The sequence below is a fragment of the Lithobates pipiens genome, unplaced genomic scaffold, assembly GCF_037356315.1.
Source record: "Lithobates pipiens isolate NorthernLeopardFrog02 unplaced genomic scaffold, aLitPip1_a1.2 Scaffold_16, whole genome shotgun sequence".
In the NCBI taxonomy this organism is placed as follows: domain Eukaryota; kingdom Metazoa; phylum Chordata; class Amphibia; order Anura; family Ranidae; genus Lithobates; species Lithobates pipiens.
Window position 1 is genome coordinate 374,929,743 of NW_027507748.1, and position 26,051 is coordinate 374,955,793.

The 26,051-nt window shown below is 43.0% G+C and overlaps 1 protein-coding gene across 7 annotated transcripts in view; it reads left to right on the plus strand.

Annotated features, from left to right (window-relative positions):
* The first annotated feature begins 7,619 nt into the window (after nucleotides 1-7,619).
* ULK2 (unc-51 like autophagy activating kinase 2) overlaps nucleotides 7,620-26,051 on the plus strand; it is a 164,539-nt gene continuing 146,107 nt past the window's right edge. For 3 of the 7 annotated variants that reach the window (XM_077482145.1, XM_077482146.1, XM_077482147.1), the window contains exons 1-2: nucleotides 7,620-7,983; nucleotides 16,790-16,882. In XM_077482145.1, the coding sequence (XP_077338271.1) occupies nucleotides 7,894-7,983; nucleotides 16,790-16,882 (183 nt within the window). In that variant the 5' untranslated portion in view covers nucleotides 7,620-7,893. The remainder of the gene's footprint in view (nucleotides 7,984-16,789; nucleotides 16,883-26,051) is intronic. The other 4 variants (XM_077482144.1, XM_077482151.1, XM_077482148.1 and 1 more) reach the window with 2 other exon arrangements.

Consider the following 26,051-nt stretch of genomic DNA (forward strand, 5'->3'; position numbering starts at 1 on the left):
ACCATTGACAGTTGCACCGGTACATCCGATCTCAATGAAGTGTCAAGGCAGATATTTATTTCCCATGCATATGATGGAAGGTGGAAAAGTCTGTTCTAATTACATAGTCCATAATCCAATTAGTATGGTTTTATGATGTCTGCTTCAAAAATTATTTTGCCTTGAGTTGCACTATAGATCCAGTTCACACCAGGGTGTGCCATTCATTTTTAACTGTACCCCAATGCACCTCCAAAATAGATGTGCACAGTAATGAAGCAGAACACGCAGTGTTCGTGAGATGCAATGTGAAAAAATTGTGAAAAAAGCATTTCAACCCATTCATTTTAAATGGGCTATTTAACAAAGCGTGTAGCAACGTGCATCAGTGCACAAGTTCGTGTGTCATATATCTGTTGATCTTTAGTGCTGGCAAATATTTTTGTATTTCTTTTCGGCTTTTTAATATTTGTACTTTATTTTACCTGGCATACGTAACATAACTTAAAGATTGTCTCCAGGCACACCTCTCTATTTTTCCACACTGGAATAGAAACATCTCACTAATTTATTTGGTTGGTGAGTGTGAAGTAATGTTCATGTTTACATCCTACCCCAGGTTTAGAGCCGCTCAGAGGGAGCTCATACTAATGGTACATAAATGCAGTATGGTACACAGTTACATTGATTCTAGTGCATGCATGTGACATTTGTCTAGTAATAGATAATCGTACAAGCTTATACTGTATACCATAGAATGGCCATCTCTCTAGGGCTGGGGCTCAGTTATGCTCTGTAGCAGTGGTCCCTAAACTGGGGCCCTTTGTTTGCCTTTAACTGGCCCATGGAGTACTATTCCTCCTTGGGCACAAATACTCCTACTGACCTCCTACTGACCCCAGTGATGGGGCCCTATTCCTCCTACTGACACCAATGATGGGGCACCATTCCTCCTACTGACACCAATGATGGGGCCCCAGTGATGGGGCCCTATTCCTCCTACTGACACCAATGATGGGGCACCATCCACACCAGCGATGGGGCATTATTCCCTCCACTGACACCAAAGGTGGGGCACTATTACTCCTACTGACACCAATAATGGGGCACCGTTCCTTCCACCAACACTGATGCTGTGGCACTATTCCTTCTTCCAGTAAACACAGACACTACATAATGTTTTTATCCCACTGCTCACCAACCCTGGGGTGTTTTTTACTCCCACTGCTTACCAACCCTTGGGCATTTTTTACTCCCACTGAGCCTGAGACATTGCTTACTCCTACTGATGCTGGGACAGTTTGTACACCCCCTGGCTAAAGTCTGGTCCCTCTAAGGTCTGAAAGACAGTAAATTGTCCTTTTATTTTGCAAGTTTGAGAACCCCCTGCTTTATGGTATGCCTATTTGTTGAACAACATAGATAAAGTAGATGTTTTCCTATTACAGTAATACCTTGGATTGCGAGTAATGTGGTTAACGAGCGTTTCACAATAAGAGCCATTATATTTTAAAAATCCTTACTCGGTTTGCAAGCGTTGTCTCGCAAAACGAGCAGGATTCAAGCCTCTGCGGTGTGCAGTACTTCATTTGGCCAGAGGTGTGGGGGCGCCAGTTGACACTTAGAGCCGCTTGGATGCACTCGGAAACACTCTGTTCCTGAGCCTCTCCAAGTGATTCCAAGTGCATCCGAGTGGCTCCAATCGGTTTCCGAGGGTCTCCACCCAATGATGGGGCACCATTCCTCCTACTGACACCAATGATGGGGCACCATTCCTTCTACTGACACCAATGATGGGGCACTATTCCTCCTACAAACACCAGTGATGGGGCACTACTCCTCCTACAGACACCAGTACCCGGTCACTATTCTTACTACTGACACCAATGATGGAGCACTGTTCCTCCTATTGATGCCAATGAATTCATATTTTTTTCTTCTACTGACACCCTTGATGGGGCACCATTCCTCCTACTGACACCAGCAATGGGGTAGAAATCCTCCCACTGCACCAACAATGGGGCATTTTTATTGCCACTCACACAAGCAACAGTGCACAATTCCTCAAATTGACCAATAATGGGGCACTATTCCTCCTATTCTCACCAGCAATGGGGCATAATTCCTTCCATCCACACCAGCGATGGGGCATTATTCCCTCCACTGACACCAAAGGTGGGGCACTATTACTCCTACTGACACCAATAATGGGGCACCGTTCCTTCCACCAACACTGATGCTGTGGCACTATTCCTTCTTCCAGTAAACACAGACACTACATAATGTTTTTATCCCACTGCTCACCAACCCTGGGGTTTTTTTTACTCCCACTGCTTACCAACCCTTGGGCATTTTTTACTCCCACTGAGCCTGAGACATTGCTTACTCCTACTGATGCTGGGACAGTTTGTACACCCCCTGGCTAAAGTCTGGTCCCTCTAAGGTCTGAAAGACAGTAAATTGTCCTTTTATTTTGCAAGTTTGAGAACCCCTGCTTTATGGTATGCCTATTTGTTGAACAACATAGATAAAGTAGATGTTTTCCTATTACAGTAATACCTTGGATTGCGAGTAATGTGGTTAACGAGCGTTTCACAATAAGAGCCATTATATTTTAAAAATCCTTACTCGGTTTGCAAGCGTTGTCTCGCAAAACGAGCAGGATTCAAGCCTCTGCGGTGTGCAGTACTTCATTTGGCCAGAGGTGTGGGGGCGCCGGTTGACACTTAGAGCCGCTTGGATGCACTCGGAAACACTCTGTTCCTGAGCCTCTCCAAGTGATTCCAAGTGCATCCGAGTGGCTCCAATCGGTTTCCGAGGGTCTCCGGTGACCCCCCCACCTCTGGCCACATGCGGTACTGCATACAATAGAAGTCACTGTGGAACAAATTATCTCAGTTTCCATTGCCTTCTATGGAGAAACTCACTTTGATATGCGAGTGCTTTGGATTACAAGCATTCTTCTGGAACGGATTATGCTCGTAATCCAAGGTACTACTGTATATCAAAATACAGCTATGTTTATAAAAGTATTATTACACTGTTAGTTATTTATATTATACATGATTTGTATACTGCTAACAGTTTGAGCATCGCTTTACATTATAAAGGGAGACAGTACAGTTACAATACAATAAAATACAAGAGGATTGAGAGGGCCCTGCTCATAAGAGCTTACAATTGAATAGGGTAGGATGCCTGTTAGTGGCATGTGTATTTCTACAATCTCAGCATTGCAGCCAGATGGTTATAGAAAAGCCCCTCTTCTTTCCCAGTGTCCCAGTCGTTTGACCTATGATGTGATCACATGATTGGGATACTGGGATAAGAGAAGAGCTTTCTATAAAGGGAAGCATTTTCTGCCACTCCCTGGCAGCTGCCCAGTCTATGGAAAGATCTTCTCCTTTCCTCCTATTTACACACTGAGTGTACTTGCAGCTTTACTGGCCTTAAACTGAGGCTGCAGAACTACCATTTTCTAGTGGGCCTTCTAAACACAGCCCGCAGCATTAGCCCCATTTCCAGAAATGTGTAATGTAGCCCTGGCCCCACTATGATTGCATGCTATGTGGATTTCCTCTGTGGACAAAGGAGTAATATGCCAGATGTTTATAGGCTAGCACCACCGAAGCCTTCACTGATTCTTCACAGGAGATGAAAGTCAAAGATCTGTCATTGCTTAAAGTGGTTGTAAACCTCAGACATGAAATATGAACAAAGCAAATCCCTCTATAGTGTGCAGCTGTCTGTATCCAATTTCTGCCTGCTCGTTCCTCTGCTGTCAGCACAAATCACTCCTGACAAGTTTTCCTGACACCTAGAGAAAAGAGGAGACAGGGGAGATTGACAGCCTCAGCTCTGTTCCTGTGTGCTGTGGGAAGGGGGTGTGTCCCTTTCCTCCAATCAGCTGTCACAGCTCTCCTCACTGAGCTCTGCAGTATGTAACTTAGGCTCTCTGCATCCTTTGGCAGCTCAGACAAGCTTTATAAATTACAGATGTAGAAAAGAGAAGACAGCTGATAAACAGGTACAACTTATGTGGGAGGATTTTTTTTATCTCTGTGTATCACAGTATGTAAGGGTTTACAACCACTAAGTTGGGAGCCCCTTTACACTTATGCACGTGCCCTCATCTGTACATTAAAGTGGAGTTCCGGCCATCTGCTTACCTATCAGGTCTGTGTCTCAGCTTTAGAGATCGTGCCCCCACACCTGGACATTTAAAGGAGTCATAAAGGCAGAAGTTTTTTTTAATCTTAATGAATTCTATGCATTAAGATTTAAAAAAACTTCTTTGTGTAGAAGCCTCCCCAGCACCCAATAATTAACTACCTGAGCTTCTTCTCCCTCCAGCAATGTCCACAATCCCCTAAGCCATTCAGTACATTCCTCCTGATTGACTGAGCAGTGGCACTATTGGCTCCTGCGGTTGTCAAAGTAAGTCAACCAATCAGGGGAGAGAGGGGCGGGGCCAGGTTGGGTCTCTGCGTCTGAATGGATACACTGAGCTCTGACTCGGCTTGGGTGACAAACTGTAGCAAGCTGGACTGTGGGGGTGTCACGTCACATTCGGCTACCCATCACATTTTGCTGCCCGCTGGAGTGTGAATGCGCGCTGCCGCCTTATGCATTCCAACACAGGGCCCCTCGAAAGGCTTGCTTCACTCGCCATGCTTCGGGCGCTTCACTTCCCTCGCCATTATTATAATCTAACTCTATGTCCACTTTAAGTATGACATTTTTGCCCATTCTTCTTTGCAAAATAGCTCAAGATCTGTCAGATTGGATGGAGAGCGTCTGTGAACAGCAATTTTCAAGTCTTGTCACAGACTCTGAATTGGATTTAGGTCTGGACTTTGACTGGGCCATTCTAGCACGTCAATATGATTTGTTCTAAACCATTCCATTGTAGCTCTGGCTGTATGTTTAGGGTCATGGTCTTGCTAGAAGGTGAACCTCCGCCCCAGTCTCAAGTCTTTTGCAGACTCTAAAGCTGCGTACACACTATCAGATTTTCTACAGATTTTTCTCTTCAGATTTACCAAAACCATGTAGTGGAATGGCCTGCCTGATTGCATACAAATTAAAACTCCTAAGGTTTGACCTCATATTATATGGTTTTGGTAAATCTGAAGGAAAAAAAATCTGCAGAAAATCTGATAGTGTGTATGGGGCTTAATATTGCAATGGGCAAAAGCCTTGTGAGCTGCCACATTAAGCCTAAATTAACCTAAAATAAACACGGGAAATATAACTATAATCGGCTGCCCGCACTTCCCCAGGTGGTGATAATGCAATCTATATAACACACTGTGCAACGCTGATAAATATGGAAACGATACTATATAAATATATGAATGCAGTAAATACTATATATATACATATATATATATATATGTATATATATATATGTGTATATATATATATATATATATATATATATATATATAACATAAATCTCTAAAGCATAACAACATATAAAAATAAATAAAGTGCTTGTGCTCCGTGACTTTCAATTAATCCTTGATGAGTGTTTAAACTAAACAGCAAAAGTCCATAATAACATCAACCATGTGATAATTGTGTCTTCATGCGTTGTGCACACACAACCCCCCAGCGTGTGCACCCTCACCTTAGGGGCTTAAAAAATAAGCCCGCAATCGATAGCCTGCAGAGATTCTCCTTTGCTTCCTTTATCCTATGCAGGTTTATGGGACACTTGTATGGAACACAGGTCACTTGCTACTTCCAATAATAACCCAGCTCAGAGGTCACTATATTCTCCTGGTAAGTTCAGAGACTCTCCTCATATACATCACTTGCAGGAAATGTCAGAGACATGCAGTAGCATTATAACGTTTAAAAAATGGAATTGCAAACAGAACTCCACATATATACAACTCACATTTCAAATACATAAAAAACGCCTTTTAAAGTGCTATAGTACTGAGGGGTGATAGAGTCATCTGTTGTCTGGTTCTGCAGCCCTGGTTTACACAGCATTCCCCTTGTCCTATGCCAGGAAGTGTTTCAGAGCCCTGCAAGATTGCCCTGTATTTGGCTGCATCCATCCTCCCATCAACTCTGACTAGCTTCCCTGTCCCTGCTGAAGCATCTCCACAACATGATGGTGCCACCACCATGTTTCACAGTGGGGATGGTGTGTTCAGGGTGATGTGCAGTGTTAGTTTTCTGCCACACATAGCATTTTGCTTTTAGGCCAAAAAGTTACATTTTGGTCTCATCTGACAAGAGCACCTTCTTCCACATGTTCGCAGTGTCCCACACATGGCGTCTCTCAAACTGAAAAAGGAGCTTTTTATGGCTTTCTTTCAACAACGAATTTCTTGTTGTTCGTATAACTCTTTCTTTCACGTGTATCAGTGTACAATGCTTGTAAGTTATGTCATGCATTTGGAATGTATAACACGGAGCTTGCCTGTATAATATGTGCAATAACTGCTCTTTATATTATACTCTGTAATATTCTGCATATTATGTGTCTGACATAATGAACATACAAAATAAAAAACTTTTTTTCTGATTAAAAAAACGGATTTCTTCATGCCACTCTTTCCAGTGCTGCATCGATTTGAAAAAGTGCTTCCTGCACTATTTCAGGTGTGACTTGAATAAATATTTGTGCATGAAGACTCAGAGATGAAGAGCATTTCAGATAAAGTCGCACGATTTCAATGCTGCATTCAATGTGAACGAGGGCTTATGCTCCGTTCACATCTAGGCATCCCGGATTGTGGGCGGAATCGTCGCCATTCTGAATCACAGCAAATCGCAGGATGTCCTTGCAATCCCCGTGACTTCCAATGGCAGTGTGATTTTGCTGTGATTCAGATTCGTGGGCAGAATTGCGGCGATTCTGGGACACCTAGATGTGAACGGAGCCTAAATGTTGGAGGGGGTGCTCCAGCTGCATCGATTGCAGCCTAATGTAGGCAAAATATAGGCGGCTGTCTACCTGAACCCTAAGGTTGAGTTGACACTGTTGTGCTGCAGCAATTGTGCCATGGTGTGCATGCACTAGGCACCAAAAACACATCAACACACTGTAAATCGAGCCTTATGCTAACCACACGTGTTACAATCTGATTGTACAATCGCCTTTAGATCTACCAACAACTATGCAGTGCAAGGGCCTGTCTGATTGGATAGTTCAGGTAGGGCCTCATAGTACATAGTCAGCCTAAAGCTGGTTGTACACAGACTGTATGGGCTCATTACAACGTGTATGGGTGACCACTACGTAGACTACCAAGAGATCCAGCAAGCATGCCCATATTGAAGCCTGAGGACAGATTTATGGACTACATGATTGTGTAAGCTGTTCTTCCTGACCCACAATACATAAGCAGTGTACTTGATGACCCCCTATCCTATTCCCTCAGTGACTGAGGATGAGCCCTCCCCCAGCAGACGTGATCAGCCTATCTCCTCCTTGTCACTTATCTCCAGCAGACACACAGCCCAGCACACCGCAGAGCCGAGCAAGCCCCGCCTACCACCCTTCCAATGACAGAGCCCTGCCCTGATTCGCTATGGCTCTCCTCGGTGCGCTCCACCCAGGTCACCGATTGGCTGAGCCCAGCGAGGTGGGTGGGGTCGGACCTGGCTCTGTTTTGCAGTGGATACCCTCCCAGCTTCCGGTCCTTGCTGTATTCTCTGCCGCTACTCGGAGACACAAAGCGACTGGAGCTGGGCATAGCTGAAGGATGGCCTGCGTTTCTGTATAGGACGGGCACTTAGCTGCCGAGCCTCCGGGACATCATGTGACATGTCACTGCCCTGAGCCACGGGCCCCCCACGGGACATGCAGGATGTTCGCTGCCCGGATCGCAAGTGACGTGCCCTCGAGCGAGTGGGGCAGGTGCAGGGGGGGCCCTGAATGAGAGCCCCAACATGGAGGTGGTGGGAGACTTCGAGTATTGCAGAAAGGATCTGATCGGGCATGGAGCCTTCGCCGTGGTGTTCAAAGGGCGGCACAGGAAGGTAAGAGCCTGCTGAGGGGTAACCTGGTTGTCTTTGTGTGTCAGGGAGAGAAGACATAGTGATGACAGATAGGTACCCCCTCCACACTTCTCATCAACAAATACATGGAGAGGGCACTCAATTCTCATTATTCAGTATTCCCTACAGACTAGACCACTATGTACCTACCTTACGTGACAGCCCAGGTATGGGGGCAGGGTGTTCACTTCATTCAGGACATCACTTGCTAAGCTCACCCTTCCAAGGAAGAGATCGGCAGCGCCGAGCATGTACTGTGTATGCCAGGCTTTCTGGGAAATGTAGCAATTTTTGCCTTTCAGATTAGTAACTAATGACAACAAAGATCTTTTTAGCTATATGTAAGAGGACCATCTTCTCACTAGTCATCAACGGAAGGGGGGCTCTTGCCACTGACCGCCAACGGAAGGGGGCTCTTGCCACTGACCGCCAACGGAAGGGGGGCTCTTGCCACTGACCGCCAACGGAAGGGGTGCTCTTGCCGCGAACGGAAGGGGCGCTCAATGGTAGGGGCGTCCTTCCGGCGGATCGCCAACGGTAGGTGCGTCCTTCCGGCGGATCGCCAACGGTAGGTGCATCCTTCCGGCGGATCGCCAACGGTAGGTGCATCCTTCCGGCGGATCGCCAACGGTAGGTGCGTGCTTCCGGCGGATCGCCAAAGGTAGGGGCGTGCTTCCGGCGGATCGCCAAAGGTAGGGGCGTGCTTCCGGCGGATCGCCAAAGGTAGGGGCGTGCTTCCGGCGGATCGCCAAAGGTAGGGGCGTGCTTCCGGCGGATCGCCAACGGTAGGGGCGTGCTTCCGGCGGATCGCCAACGGTAGGGGCGTGCTTCCGGCGGATCGCCAACGGTAGGGGCGTGCTTCCGGCGGATCGCCAACGGTAGGGGCGTCCTTTCCACAGACTCCGAGGCTATTGTACCATGAGCTGTAGATAGTAATTTTTGCCAGTGGTTCCCTGATACCTCAAAGTTATTTCAAGGGTTCCTCCATGTTAAAACCTTTAGGCTGGGTTCACACCATTGTAAATTGAATGCAGGTTTCCCCGCATCCAATTTACATGTCAGAAGATTGTGACCGGCTCTCTATGGAAATGGTTCCCACATCTCCTGAGCGGCTCTGGTGTGTATTGCACAGGAGTCCTGTTCGTCTTCTGGTCCGTTTTCAGGTCTGAATTCAGCCACAAATTTAGGCTGAAATGGGATTTGAACCGGTGAACGGAGACGTACCGGACCCCCTGCTGTGAGCCTCTCCATGCTCTATTATGAGCCCAGCCTTACATAAGGCTGGTGTATAGATTGTTCAAGTCCTTATACAAAGTGATGAAGGCTGGGTGGTAAAACTTGTATTGCACATAAAGAGTTGACTAACTGTACATTATCTAGAATAGGTGATCAGTCTTTTTTTCTATGGACGTATTCTCATCTACTTGGCCTCTTCCTCCATCACTGCTGAAATAGGTGTAACCCCCAAACCACACTATGGTTTATAAGGAGGTTGATTTGCAGACTGCTGACAGTGTGCAAGTTTTCAGTACCGCTTATTCAAAGATCTATGTTCTTCTCTCTGTTGAATGCAGGTGACATGTTGGCTCTGTCAGATCCACATTAGATGTTGCCTCCATCCCAAAAAGCAGAGTCAGTGAGTAGGGACACGTGTGTGGGTGTGTGTCTGTGTGTGTCAGAAAAAAAATAGTTTCTGTGCTGGACTTGACACCATGCCCAGGAGTGTTTGGGTGCTGAAGCTTTTGGTGACCCCAGACACTGACACATGCCCATAAGTGCTGTCATTATAGGGTAATCCACAATTCTTGTTATCAGTAGTTATATTCACCAGATTCACTCAGTGGAGAAATAAGTCAGTCCATGTTTTTGTTCCATAATATGTGTTATTTAGAACCTGCAGCTGTGTGCATTTTAAAAACAATCTGCCTAAATAATCAGCTAGCATTTTTAACATATAAAAATAGTGTTCTGAGCTTTTAGCTTGCCCTACTTTTAGAAGTTGCTCTACAAAGGGTGTTAATGTGAGCCATAGTCCCTTGCTGGGCAATTATTTTTGGCCATACACTGTTGGGTAAATCTGTTAAAACTAACAGATTCCTCTCCAGGCAAATGAGGCGGATGAAGGAATTCCACTCCCCTCCCCTTCTTCCTCCACTGGGACAATGTATTTTGACAGTGGGGCCCAGCACTAATGGAGGAAATTTTCCAACATATCCCCCCATCATATATCATTATAGACTTCTATTGAGCAGGGGCGGCCACACAGATTTGAATTTAACCGGTCCCTCCTGAAACAGATGAATCTTGATCGTTGCATGAGCAGCTTTAGTTGTAGGCCTCATTCACATTGAACCTTCTAAAAATGTCCATTAGCTGTAGCTGTAGAATGAGTTTTACAGTAGTGTTTTTAAGCTTTTATAAGAGTTTGAGCATTTTTACAGCTGAAAAACTCTGCTTAAAACCCACTAGTTCTGTTTTTTTTTTTTCCCAGCCAGAAAACCCCCCTGCGGAGAAACGCCAATAGCAGCCTATGTGTGCATGGACACATAGGATAACATGCTGGGGAGTTTACTGGCTGCAGAAAAAAAACACCTGAAGCCAAAAACAGCAGCTCAAAAAATGTCCAGTGTGCATTAGGCCTAAGACTGCAGGTGCACTTTAGTCATTTGTTCTAGAAAATAAATGGTGAGTTACACTTTAGGCTTCTCTCTCAAATGGGCCCGGATCCGAGTTTTCTCAGTATGGGATCCGAGCGGAGCGGCCAGGTGACTGGTCAGTGTCCGCTCCGCTTGCAGAGTGGACTTGGATACCGCCCGCTCTATGGGCAGTAGGATATAAATGGACCACCAATCCGTTTACACCTGACTGCCCTCTGATCCGATACGGCCAGACGCAGGGGAACGGATCCCTGTTTGTTTTTTGCCGAATTAAGCAGAGGTAGCCTGGTGTAAACGAACATAAGCCTGTTTATATCCGACTGCCCATAGAGGAAAGATACTCTTTTCAGAGTAGTGAATGGTTCATTGTTTTAATGATCATTTAGGGGGAACAAAACTGAATAAGCTCATGTTTGGTGTGAAATAGCGTAGAGTAAATATTTAGCTAAATACTGGGATGTTGCTTCTGTCCATTTCAGTACAAAGCTCAGGGACCTTTCACATGAGTGTCATCAGTTCCATCAGGAAAACTGATATATTTAAAATCTGATTCCTTTTTACATTATTTTATGCACCCTGTCTTAAAGTGACATGAAACGTTAATTTTTTTTTTTTAAATAAAATAAATAAAAAACATATCATACTTACCTCCACTGTGCAGCTCATTTTGCACAGAGTTGGCCCCAAACCTGCTCTTATGGGGTCCCTCGGTGGCTCTCTCGGCTCCTCCCCGCATCAGATAACTCCATGGGAGAAGCTCTCTCCGGGGGGGGGGGGGGTTACCTTGCGGGCGCGTTCCCGAGTCCAGCATTCAGCATCCATAGATGCTGAATGCAGGACTCGGACCCACCCTCCGGTTGGCGCGTCATTGGATTTGATTGACAGCAGCGTTAGCCCAAGGCTGCGCTGCTATCTATCCAATCACTAGCCAAGAACCCCCCCAGCAGAGAGATGGCTTGTCCCCATGGAACATGTTCGAGGGCTCAGGTAAGTAAAACAGGGAGGGCTGGGGGCCAGTCACTGACAGGTGTTTTTTCACCTTTATGCATAGGATGCATTAAAGCAGAGTTCCACCCAATAATGGAACTTCTCCTTTAAGGGAGGTGACCCCCCCCTGACATGGCTCATTTGGCATGCCATTTTTTGGGTGGGGGAGCCGGTACCCCAGGGTCCCAGCTCCCACTCCCTCCCGGTGCACTGAGGCACCATAAGGAAGATCGCCTCTCCCCCCCCCCCCCCCTCTCTCTCGACAATCATCTGGGACACATCACAGGTCCCAGATGATTACCCGGCCAGTCACGGCGCGTGGTGCGGCTTGCACATGCGTAGTGGGTGCCTGGCTGTGAAGCCACAGCCGGGCACCCACAATTACAATGTCAGTTCCGCAGAGAGGATGGGGAAACGAGTGGGGCTTCGTGCGCCCGCATCTCTGGACCCTGGGACAGGTAAGTGTCCGATTATTGAAAGTCAGCAGCTGCAGTATTTGTAGTTGCTGATTTTAAATTTTTCTTTTCTTTTTGAAAGCAGAACTCTGCTTTAAGGTGAAAAAACACGAACCTTTACAACCCTTTTAAGTTCAGTTCACATCAGTATATATTCGTTATTTACATAACCTTCCTTTTTTTTTTTTTTTTTATTTGGTGAAGAACACCAGGCGGACAAATGTATAAACAAAACATTTTTTTTGCCTAAAACTGGATATGAATACATGTAAATTAATGACATCTGCTTGCATCCACAAAAATGGTTCAGGACGCAGATTTTCTTGGTCTTTCTTCGGCCATAAACTGACTTGGATATAAACGGACATACATTTGTTTACATTCACCTAGCCATAGACATTGTGATTCAGCTGGGATCCACATGAAAACAGACAAATCCAAACTGCTGATATGAAAGGGCCACTAGGCATCTTGGTTTTGGCACCCTTTTATTGTGCTCGCTTTTGTCACCCTGTCCATATGGTTCATAGACCAACCAGCCACATTTTCAGCAGGTTTGCCTTTAAAGTAGAACTACACTGCATCTGAGACTCACAAATCTAATCCCTATTTAATTCATTTTTATTATTCAAAACAAACTCCCATTTTATCCATTCATGTCTCCATGCTTTATTTTCGTGAGAAATCACTTTGAAAAATGCCCCCCTAGCATTTCTGGCTTTGGCCATTTGGAGTAAAGGCAGATGATTCGTGTAGCATTTACTGTACTTCCTGTAATCCATCTGCACTTAGCTTAGGCATGCATACAGGAGTGTGTGCTTAGTTGAGAAAGCCCCACTTCCCCTCCTGAAGAATCCTGGGATGTACGACATCATTTGCCTAGGTCTGGAAACCAGGAAGTAACTGAAGAATAAAAAAAAAGTAAACAAGTAAATATAGGGCTGGGGAAAAAATCGATTTGAATCTTGAATCGAGTTGAGAGGTCAAATCGATTCAAATTTTCAGCAAGTTGATTTTTTTTCATTTTTTTTTTTTACCAGGACCGGTGCTGACACTGCGCCGGTCCTGAGGAGCTTCGGACAGGAGTTTTTAGGCAAGGCCGCTGCTTCGGCCTAGTCCATGAGGCCAGACGCCGTGGACTAGGCCAAAGCCGCGGCCTCACCTAAAAAACGCCTGCCTGCAGCTCTCCAGGACTGGTGCGGTGTCCATAAAAAAAAAAAAAAAAAAAAGAATTCGAATTGAGTGTTTTTTTTCTCGCAGATTTTTTTGGGGGAGAAAATTGCCCAGCTCTAAGTAAATATGATATAGTTTCCTATCATCTATTTACTAATGCTAGCAGAAGAAGAAATAAAATGAGTCAATGTTGTTGATTGGGAGAGTAATGTTCCACTAATGTTGATGCTGACACATGTTCAAAGTCAGAATAAATGATTCCCCTTGATGTCATTATTGGCAGGTTCACTGTGTTTTGGCATAATATCATTTGAGCTTTACAGCCAATAAAATATCCTGCCCCAAACTATATAGGATATATAATGTATAAAATATATGACTGAGGGTTTAATCGGCTAAGGGTTTTTGTAGTTGCCACACACAGAATGGAATTCCTGTTTGGACATTCAGTGTCTGTGTGATCATTCTCTCATAGTTGTGACAGAGGTTTGTTCCTGATCTCTGTCCAGCTTATTTCTTTTAATATTATTTCCAGTAAATATCTTCTTGTAGGTTTTATGTAAACCATTTGTTGTACTAAACATATGTGTATTTCAAAATTTGGCTGCCCCCTTATTATAAAATTCTTCGATTTTGTGTCTCTTTATAAAATAATTTGTTTTCGGTAACGTATGGCAATCGTATAATTCAGCCCTAGTAGGGGGTAAAATGTGTGAAAGTGGCAGGGGTATCGTTGCCACCACATTCCCCATTAAAGTCTTTAAAAAAGAAAGAGATTTGCGTGTGTGGCCTAACCTTTTTGGGAAAGTGGATTGTGTGAGGCGTTGAGGCCTTGAGTTTGGCCCCATCTGCGGCTGGAATGGGGACAGGAAAGCGGGGTAAAAAAAATGGGTAAAAAAAATGTTCCCCTTGCTGTTTGGGCCAAAGTGAAGAAGGCTTTGGAATCCATTTCAGGTTTTTTATCATGGTGTCCCCACTGAGGATGACAGCTTTTACTTCCTGTTCCGATGGCAGTGATCACAGAGACAGGAAATTAAGGGAATCTCTTAATTTGGGACATTTACAGCTAAGAGACTGTTTCCTCTTCTGAATAGAAGCAAATCTCCCCAACAGGAATTTAGACAGCAGTAAAACTCCCACAGAGCTTCTAACCCATCCCCTCTTTTTTTTGGCAAGTTTTCATTACATTTTTATGTTAAATTGGGGCTGTAATTCTTAATATGACAGTATATTTGGTCTGGGTCTGGTTATTTTAGATGTTGGGGTTCAACTTTCCTGATCTGCAGGATCATTGCAGGTCAGTGACACAGAAAATGTTTGATCCACTGGGTCAACATAAAACAGAACTACAGTACATCTGAGCACCACAAACTGAAAATCTAAAAATGCTGTTTAATTTCTAATATTCAAAGCAAACTCCTCCATCCATTCATGTTGCCATGCTTTATTTTAAAGATAAATCACTTTGAAACCCCCACCCCAGCATTTCTGGTCGTGGCCATCTTGAGTAAGGGCAGATGATTCATGTAGCATTTACTTCCTGAAATCCATTTGCCCTTAGGTATGCAGGCAAGAGGCTGTGCTTAGCTTAGAAAACCCCTCCTCCTCTACCGAAGACTCCTGGGATGTATGACATAATTTGTCTAGGCCTGGAAACTAAGAAGTAACTGAAGAAATGTAAATATGATATCTTTTTCTAGCTATTTACTAATGCTAGCTTCATAAGGATTACAAATGGTGTTAATTGAGAGAGTAAAGTTTCACTTTAATAGCCAGGCAACCAGCAGTTCCAAAAGTCAGCAGGGACAGCTTCCATATTTCTTCAAACATGTCTGCTAATATCTGATAAAGGTTTGAGGCCTGGAACTTTGGCTTAGGTTCCTGAGAAGTATTCTATTTTAACCGCCTAAGGACTGCCCCATGTACATATACTGCGGCAGGGCAGTCCTTAAGTGCAAAATCTCAGTTTTCCTTTTGTCAAAACATATCCCCAACAGTTAGAAAGGACTTATAGGTAACAAATGTATCCCTGTGATTGGCCCCGATGTTAACCCCTTCCCTGCCATGGTAATTTATACAGTGACGGTGCATTTTTTTTTTTTTTTTTTTTAGTAATGGTCCCCCAAAAGTGTCAGTGTCAGATTTGTCCGGCGCAGTCTCGCTAAAAATTACTAGTAAAAGATATAAAAAGTCCCCAAATCTATCCCATAGTTTGTAGACGCTATAACTTTTTTGCGCAAACCATTCAATATACGCTTATTGGGATTTTATTTATTTTTTTTACCAAAAATATGTAGTAGAATACATATTGGCCTAAATTGATGAAGACATTAGATTTTTACAAAATTTTATTTATTTTTTGGATATGTTTTATAGCAGAAAGTTTAAAAATATTTTTTATTTTTCAAAATTGTCGGTCTTCTTCTTTTTTTTTTTTTTTTTTTTTTGGCGCAAAAAATAAAAATCTTAGAGGTGACCAAATTCCACCAAAATAAAGCTCTATTTGTGGGAAAAACAAGGACATTGATTTTATTTGGATACAGCGTCATACGGGAGCGCAATTGTCAGTTAAAATAACGCAGTGCTGTATCGCAAAAAAATGGCCTGTTCATTAAGTTGGTAGAACCTTCCAGAGGTGAAGTGGTTAAAGGGTTTGTCCACACACAAGTGATATTTTAGTTATAGGGTTTAGTCTGGTGGGCATAAATGTTTTAGATACTACTTCTACCCACCTGGGGTTTTTAAATGTTCCTGCTCACCTTTTTTTGTGTCCCAGCAAAGTGTTATCCTCCACAATATAGACTCAAGAATCCAACAGGGAGATTTTTTCCCTTTTTGTAATCTCCACAGCAGGTGTGCAGTGCCAGGAACTCCAATGCCAGCAGACTTCCTGAAGGGTAGAACTCAATATATTCCTGTCATACATGTTTTGGGTAAGGCATTGAAGTAAGCAGGTTCTGTAACAACTTCCAGCAGGTTAACTGGTATCGGCCTCCATAAGAACATATGCCATTGGCACACCATGGATTTGTGGTCATATGTCCAAGAGTTTAAAATGATCACATCACAACATGTGTACGTGAAATGTTTTGAGGCCACTCAGGACCTCTTTGTCAGGTTCTGTGTGGCCTCCAAATGGCAATGCTTCAACATTTCTCTCATTTGTGACAGGTTTACTCTAAGCATTTGTATATTGGCTATCTTTTCTGTGTTTGTTTTTATTATTTATTTTCTTGTTTCCATTTTGGAATATTTTTGCCACCTTGTTGTGTCATCACTGTGCTTTACACCTGCTTGGGATTATAATATTTATTGCAAACATGTGCCAGTCACTGGGCATAAATGTCGTCTGCAAGGGATTTGGCACGAGGGTCAATGGCCTCTGCCAAGATATCAGAGCAACATGAAGCGCAGCAGAGCATAATAACTTTAGCCTTATGATGTTCCTTAATTTATAGCACATGCTTCTGGGGGAAAACATATCTAAGTGGTTTCATCTCCTACTTTATTTTGCAGAAAACAGACTGGGAAGTGGCGATTAAAAGCATTAATAAAAAGAACTTGTCCAAGTCCCAGATCCTGCTTGGCAAAGAGATAAAGATATTGAAGGTAAGTGTATTCCTTATGAAACTAGAAACCAGTATTTGTCATTTTGTGTCTGTAACAAATACACTTTAATTGGGGAAAATGCTGTTAAGTGGACCTGTGGTTGCATATTCACATATTAACATAGTCGTAACAAGCAGTACTTGAACTTGTAACAGCTGTAAAACAAACCCTTGTTGACCTCTGAAGCTGTAGACACTAGAGCAATTCATTCTCACATTTCACAGCAGAAGTTGTAAATAAGTTCATCTTTTTTTAAAGAGAAAAAAAAAAAAGAAGAAATGCACATCCCTTTTGCAGGTAAAAAAAAAATATGGTTGGGGGGCAGACTGCAGGGGCACTGCGATGGAGGAAGTTGTGATTGATAGGTGCACTGTACTATAAAGGGGACTGCACTGTAATCTTTACAGTACAGTCCCCTTTGCATCACAGCCCCCAGCAACTGTGGACAATGTGGGACTGTTTTAAAGGGGGAATTGCGATGTGAAGTGGGACTAAGGCCAGTGAATATCCCATCTCCTGACCCGTCCACCACTAGTCCCTGGGAAAATTGGCTGCCATGAAACCCATCACTGGTGCCAAAAACAGGTTGGGGACTGCGACTGTAAAGGATTGAACCCTCGATCAGCAGATTGCAGTCGCCATGCAGGACTTCTGCCGACTTGGCTATGTATGTGTCTGCTTGTGCTTTGTAGGAGCAAGCAGATGCACACTGACAGGAAGAGAGAATGAACTACCAAAGGGATTAACTGACACATGCTTGTTTACATCTGCTGCTAAATGGAGGATAATGGAGGGTCCGATTGGGTCCACCCAAAAAGCTGACAGGCAGACCCAATTGGTCTTTCCTAGTGAAAGTGGCCTTGGAATGCAATGGCACAGCGCGGAGGATTCCTCTGTCCACCTTGCTTGTGTGAATGGGGGAATCAATTCTCTTTTTTTTTTTTTTTTTTTTTTTTTTTTTTTTCTTGATCAGCCTGCTGACAGATTATTTTTTATTTTTTTTGCAATCAATCCCTAGCCTTACCCTTGCATTTTAGTGCAAAAAACCCTGCTCGCTGCATTTTTGGCAACGCATGTAAAATTATATCTGACACACACTGCAATGAAAGTACACCTCATGAAAACCTCATGTAGCTGTAGTGAAAGAAAAATTAAGCATAATTATGCTTGCCTTTTTGATGACTGTACAGCTGTAAATTGTTATTTCACCATTGTGGTTATTAGTATTCCCTATAACTGGTGAACATAAATCATTTTAATATAGTACAAGCTCTTTGAACAAGAAATCTGCTCTCTAAGGCCAAATCTCAATGTTAAACCTCTGGGTGCTTAAAATGCAAATTGAGGCTACAAAGAGGATTATTCAGCTTTGATAAAACAGATGCCGTGCAATACTCTGAAGGTAATCTCTTTAGTAATTGGTTAACCCCATTTTTGCTGCTGGGAAAAAAAAATTGCAACACAATGATGTGTTAATTGATCGCCAATATTCTCCACCTAACATGCTGACTAGTGGAACATAGTTATGTCTGCAGCACGCACTATGCAGTAAAATATATATATATAATGCTATGGTATTTTCCCTCCAAGGCCAGTCTCTAGCCCTGTTTTCTGTCCTAATCAGTGCAAATATCTGTAAGAACTATGTTGTCTGCCTTTGCTGATAGCTAGCTGTTGTGCTAAACCAGTGGTTTGAATATCTGTGAAATCATTTGCCTACAACAATGCAGATCTGGATTCTGTTACACGTCAGTGAGGTCAGGTCAGATGGTATTAAAATCAGCCAGAGATGAGTAGAATTTTCAGTAGATGCTCAGCAATGCCAGCCTACATCTATCTTTCACTAAGAGCCAATTTAGATTTATGCATGTGCACAGAAGTGTGTCTATTTACCCTTAGGTGGGTGCATTGTTATGTGTCAAAATGCTTTCACTTTGTGCATGGATGTGGGTTTTCTATACATTTTTGAATTTGGAATTTGGAGAGAATAAGTTATTAGCCATTGACCAAGGCTAGTTTTGGCCTGTTGGTAACATGTGTGGTCTAATGTATTGCCATTTGCCCTGACCCCCCCCCCCCCCCCCCCCCAACACACTGAAATGCAGAAAAAAATGGAAGTGTATTTTTCAAAACACACTTCAGTGCTGGGATGGGATTAAACACTATCTTTATTATGGGGAACCGTGACCTGCTATGTGTTTAGCTTAACCACTGAGCCTCTTTCTGAGATTTGTTGTTTACAAGTTAAAAAAAACATTTTTTTGCTAAAAAATTACTTAGAACCCCCAAACATTATACTGTTTTTTTTCTAACACCCTAGAGAATAAACTGGCGGTCATTACAGTACTTTCTGTTACAATGTATTTGCGCAGCAGTCTTAGGCCTCTTTCACACTAACGTCCCGTTCAGGCCCGCCTGTCAGTTTTTCAGGCGGACCTGAACGGGTGCTCCATAGAGGTCTATGGAGCGTCGGATGTCAGCGGTGACATGTCCGCTGACATCCGACCCGCTCCGATCCGAAAAAGTGTGACGGAGGAAAAAGCTATTTTTCCATCCGTCTGCGGATCGGATCGGGTGACGACGGGCACTGCGGTCTGTCGTCATCCGATCTCCCATAGGGGAGAGCGGCGCTGTGACAGGTCCGTCCCTGCGCAGTGTGCAGAGACGGAGCTGTCATCTCCCTGCTCAGCGGGGATCGGCGGAGTGATCCCCGCTGAGCAAACGGATATCCACGGGGCGGATCAGAACTGATCCGCCCCGTGTGAAAGGACCCTTACAAGCACACTTTAAAAAAAATAAAATACACTTTTTGGAATTAAAAAATAAGACAACAGTAAAGTTATCCCATTATTATTTTTTTTAAATTGTGAAAGATAATGTTATGCCGAGTAAATTGATACCCAACATGTCACACTTCAAAATTGTGCCCGCTCGTGGAATGGCGACAAATTTTTACTCTTCAAAATCGCCATAGGCAAAGTTTAAAAATTCTACAGGTTGTATGTTTTGAGTTACTGAGGAGGTCTAGGGCTAGAATTATTGTTCTTGCTCTACTGATCACGGCGATACCTCACATGTGTGGTTTGAACACAGTTTTCATCCTTTTTTTTTTTTTTTATTTTTTTTTTTTTTTTTACACTGTTTTAAAAAAACAAAAATGTCACCTTTATTCCTATTGCAAGGAATGTAAACATCCCTTGTGAGATAGAAAAAAGCATGGCAGGACCTCTTAAATATGAGATCTGGGATCAAAAAGACCTCCAGATAACATATTTACACTAAAATGCAAAAAAAAAATAAAAAATTGTCATTTAAAAAAAAAAAAAATGGGCCTTTTAAGAGCTGTGGGTGGAAGTGACGTTTTGACGTTGCTTCTGCTCAGCAATTGTATGGAGACGGGTAGGGGTCATCTTCCCCCCTCACTCATCTCCATACCCAGCTAGTGACTGGACCCGATTGCCTCCACTGCTGCCGTCAGCTCTAGTAAGCGGCGGAGGGGACCAGAGTGTGGCGGGAGAGGCTCTCTCTGGTCGCCGATAAAAGTGATCTCATGGCAAATCCGCCGCATAGACCACTTTTATCTTATAGAGGACTGCCCGCTGAAGAAGGGGCTACCAGTGTTATGGCAGCTAGCTGCTGCCATAACAATATCCTTTTAGCCCAAATAACACCTGTAAAGCGACTCTCAAGCCACTCCAGTGTGAAAGCCTGAGTGCAAGCAAGCAGCATCTCTAGGGCGGTGCGGTAGTGGTGTATACACCGCTCCTACACTGCCCCTGCCCATTGAAATGAATTGGCAGCACTGCCGAGCACCTAGACAGCTCAGCAACACGGACGATAGAAGCCCTTTGCACAGCCACTAGCGGGGGTTAAAAGCACCCCTCTATTGGCTGAAAAGCTCAGCTATAACAGCGGTAAAGCGTTGCTAAAACTAGCAGCAATTTACCGCTACTGCCCACACCGCCACAGTGTGAAAGGGGTCTTAAGGCTATATTCACCTTTTGGGGGGGAAAAAATAAATAAATACACATATTTTTGAATAAAAAAAAAAGTGTGTTTATTATTTTTTCCCTCAGGCGCCTGCAAAGCATTGAACCCGTAAACAGTAGATCAGGGCTACAATGTCAGGAGCGTGCAGACAAGCCCTTACAGCTAGTACCTCCAATATGGCTGACTCTTTACAAGCTGCAGGGCTTGTGAATGAGCTGCAAGAGAGCTCATCAGTGCCCTCGCAGTCTATTGAGAACTACGAGTCGGCAGCTCGCAATGGCTGATGGTACTTGTAGTTCTCTCATTCACAGTGAATGAATGACGCAGCTGTGTGAGCAGAGCCCTGCATGGGCATGCTATTTTCAAAATGTGACAGCAGGGAGAAGAACTCCTGCCCGCTGTCTCTGAGTGGGGGCTTACTATGTTCCACCTGAATTATGGGTGTAACATGGTCTGAAAGGTGAAGTTATCCTTTAAATCGCCAGTAAATGGGCCCCAAAGGGTTCCTTAAGCTCTGGCATGTATAAAAGACACACATTAATGCAGCTCTCTGATCAATAATACATCACTAATCTGTTTTTCTTTATTTTTAAATGTAAGTACCTGAATTTGACTTGAAGTTGACACTGCTAGGGGGGGAAAAAAAGGAGCCAGTTAGTATTGTAGTGCTTATATGCTAACAAAAAGCATGTTGCTGGCAGGTGAGAACCGAGTGACAAAGGGACAATCAATCAAGCAATTGCAACCATGCAACAGTGAATAGGCTGACAAAATTTCTTGTGAAAAAAAAAATAAAAATAGGCTGACAAAAGCCAAGGAGCAAGGATGCAATTTCTATTTGCCATGGTGACCTGGCACCTGGTATTTGTCAAGCTCTGGTTTGGCGTATTGATCCTTTAATCTTCTTCATATCGATTCTGAGTAGGGCTGCAACTAACGATTATTTTCATAATCGATTAGTTGGCCGATTATTGTTTCGATTAATCGGTTAATAACCCTAAAAAAGAAAAAGTGTGGTGTATAATTTAGTTAATTTGTAAAGTTTAAAAAAAAAAAAGGCAATTTATTCTTAAATATCTCTATGCAGTAGTAAATATAAATAACTATATGGTTAGGGAGCAAAATATCTAATCCACTCTGAGAATAACAGACAGAAGAGATATACTGTGTGTATGTGTGTGTGTGTGTGTGTATATGTATATATATATATATATATATATATATATATATATATATATATATATATATATATATATATATATATATATATATATATATATATATATATATATATATATATATATATATATTATATATATATATATTATATATATATATTATATATATATATATATATATATATATATATTAGAGGGGATATATACTGTATATACCAGTACTATTATATAATATAATAGTAATATTATATATAATATTAGGAGAGAGATACTGTATATACCAGTACTATTAGAAGAGATATACTGTATATACTATTAGAGGGGATATATACTGCATATACTATTAGAGGAGATATACTGTATATACTATTAGAGGAGATATAGTGTATATACTATTAGAGGAGAGAGGTACTATTAAAGAGTCAATCTAGTAAATATCTTCAGACTCATTAACTATAACCCTATTTTGCTACTGGCCGATTAATCGATTATGAAAATAGCAATCGATTAATTTCATAATCGATTAGTTGTCGATTAATCGATTAGTTGTTTCGGCCCTAATTCTGAGACTGTAATTTGTAATTCAAAAAAGGTGATTGTAGAAGAAACAATACAGTTGCTAATATTTCCCACTTTATATTTATGGGTACTGACTTTAAAGGAAAAGCATAAAGTAATGCTTAAAGTGATTGTAAAGGTTCGAGTTGTTATTTTAAAACAATAAAAACATGTCCTATTTGCCTCCACTGTGCAGCTCGTTTTGCACAGGGTGGCCCCAATCATCCTCTTCTGGGGTCCCTCAGCATCTCTCGCGGCTCCTCCCTGCATCGTATAACCCCCTAGGAGAAGTGCTCTCCCGGGTGGTTACCTTGCAGGTGCTCTCCCAAGTCCAGCATTCGGCATCCATAGACACGAATGCCAGATGGCTACAGTGCAGTCAGATAATTCTGGGAGGGTGTACAATGACATCATCCCAGAATCATGTTCCTGCGAATGTCCATGACCATCGGGTCCTCCAGACCCGGCCCATCACAGAACGGGTAAATGGACAATGACAGCGTCCCTGTACCACCTAATCCAATGACGAAGAGATCACCTGTCAACAAACTGGAACATGTCCGGGTTCAGCTCCTCCCCTCTCCTCGCATCGATTGGTACAGTGTGTGAACAGAGGAGGGGGCCAGTGCAGCAGTGCTTGTGGCCTGGATCTGAAGTGCCCACAGTGCTGATCTGTGCTCATCCGTGCCAGATCAGTACTTATCCCTTCCACATCCATGCCACATCAGTGTCTCACAAAAGTGTAATAGGTAGTCAATTTAAAGATTTGAAATTTATGCCCCTAAAGCACCCGACGGTGCTCCCTGCACGTTGGACCTCTGTATGTGGCCAGGCTGTGTAAGACCCCTTCCACACTGGGGCATTTTTCAGGCGCTTTTGGGCTAAAAATAGTGCCTGTAAAATGCCTGAAAAACGGCTCCCCTGCAGTCTCAGTGTGAAAGCCCAAGTGCTTTCATACTGAGGCGATGCGCTGGCAGGACATAAAAACCCCCCCCCTGCAAGCAGCAACTTTGGAGCGGTAAAGGAGCGGTGTATACACTGCTCCTCCACTGCTCCTGCACATTGAAATGAATGGGCAGTGCCGACAAAGCGCCACTGCAGCGGTGGTTTGCGGGTCCCTTTTTCAGCTGCTAGCGGAGGGTTAAAAGTGCCCTGCTAGCAGCTGAAAAACTCTGCTAAAAATATCTGTGCTTTACCGCCAATGCCCCAGTGTGAAAACTGCCTAAAAGCCTCACATGTGGTATCACCGTACTCGGGAGGTGTAGCAGAATATATTTTGGAGTGTAATTTTTGTACATGCTATGTGTTAAAAATATCTTCTAAATGGACAACTTTGTGTTTTAAAAAAAAATTAAAATAAAAAGTTGTCATTTTTTCCCCCCACACATTTTAGAAAATGTAATGTTCAAAAGACTCATTAGACTTCATAGATTATACGTTGGGACGTTTACTTTCCAAAATGGGGTCATTTTGTGGGAGTTTCCATTGTCCTGGTGCTCCAGGGCCTTCAAAAGTGTAATGCTATGTACATACGATGTTTGCTCAAACTTGTCTTGCATACACACGGTCATACGAATGTTGTCAGAAATTCCGAACGTCAAGAACACAGTGGCATACAACATGTACGACGATCCGATAAAAATGAAGTTCAATAGCCAGTGCGACTCTTCTGCTTGATTCTGAACATGCGTGGACTTTTGTGCATCGGAATTGTGTACACACGCTCGGAAATTTCCGACAACAAGTTGTCGTAAAACTTGAGAACCTACTCTCAAATATTTGTTGGCAGAAATTCCGACAACAAATGTTCTATGGAGCATACACATGGCACCGTCCTAATTGGTGCAACGCCGCACTTAAAAAAAACAAAAAACAAAAAAAAAAACAACCCACTAAAACACATAATGCTTATACCTTTTAATATGTAGAAAATTATTTTTGTGATTTCGGATGCATCCATCCAGGGATCCATTTTGTTATCTCTAGGGTGCTAATAAAAAGTCCCATAGAAAAATATGAGTTGGTTGTGGAAATAAAAAGTGTTCGCTTGAAAATTTTATAGAAAGAGGAAAGAGAGCAGGAAGGTATACAACAGTCTCTAGTGGAAGGGAACAGAGTAAAGGTTCAGTGTTGGGCTTGGACAAACTTCTGTTCTCAGGACAACCCATCAAAATTATATTATGAATATTGCATCTTGGCAGTGTTTTGATATAGCGGGTGCACTTCTTTTTTTTTTCTATCCTTCTCTTTTATATTTTTACCTGGTGATTCTGCTGATCACACACTTCCAGTTCTAGGATGGCAGCCCTCACTTCTACTCTATATTAGCAAAATGGGATAGGATAATAAGCTCTACTAAGGATGAACTCAAGCGTGTTCGCAACCCACACATGCAGAGCCCGCCAGGAAGTCAGGACTGCACAGTGCTAATCGCAGGCAGTGAGACATTTTTCCAGTCCGTGGCTGCAGAGATTGGGAAATGTCTCACTGCTTGTGATTAGTGCAGTGCCGTCTTCCTGGCATATGCTCTGCACGTGCGGCTTGCGAACACACCTGAGCTAATCCTTAGTCTCTACCCTCTTCTCTTGTTGATAACCTAGAAGAGCATACTTCTGTAGTTCTTAGAGATAACTTTCTGTGCTCTCTACCTGTGCCAACTGTTATCAACTGCATTGTCCCCAGTTATCAGCTCACAAGATTTTTGGCAGGATCAATATTTTTTTGCATTTATTAAACCGATTTAAAACTGTATAAATGGTTTATATACAGATCAAAAGGGTCCCAATAAGAGAAGTTCTTTGTTGGGGTTAACATAACCTTTAACTCTTGAGATAAGTTATTGGCCACATAGAAAGCGGTTACTTTCAGGTAGTCAGCTGACTCATTGACTTGCATTGTGGCAAGGAACAGTACAGCTGGCTATACGTGATTTTTATTTATTTTTCTATCCAGGCTGGAGAATAAAATAACAAAAAGATTACCACATCCACACAATTGAGGTAAATGGAGGAATCCCACCTCTGGGACATTATAGTCTGACAACGGGACCCGCCACTGTCAGAATACATTGATCAGCGCCTGCAGTTGCTCATCAAGACAAGATTTCCAGCATGACCCTTCAACAGAAGTAAAATCAATCCACTTCTGTTGAGCAGGAACGGCCACACAGTGACTGAAATTCAGCCAGTTCTTACTGAACTGGCCACATTTTGATCAATGTATGGCCAGCTATAAGCACTGCTACTGTTGTAGTCTTGCAAAGCTGGAAATAAGAGAATGGTAATAAACAAAGGTGGCCACCCTGTGTACATGTAATCAACAGACTAAATCTATAAAACATTCAGGGCCGATTTGCACCTCATTAGCGTGTGTGGACTTGCATTGTGTTAAACAGCTCATTCAAAATGAATAGGCTAAATTGCACAGCAATGCACCTGAAACTA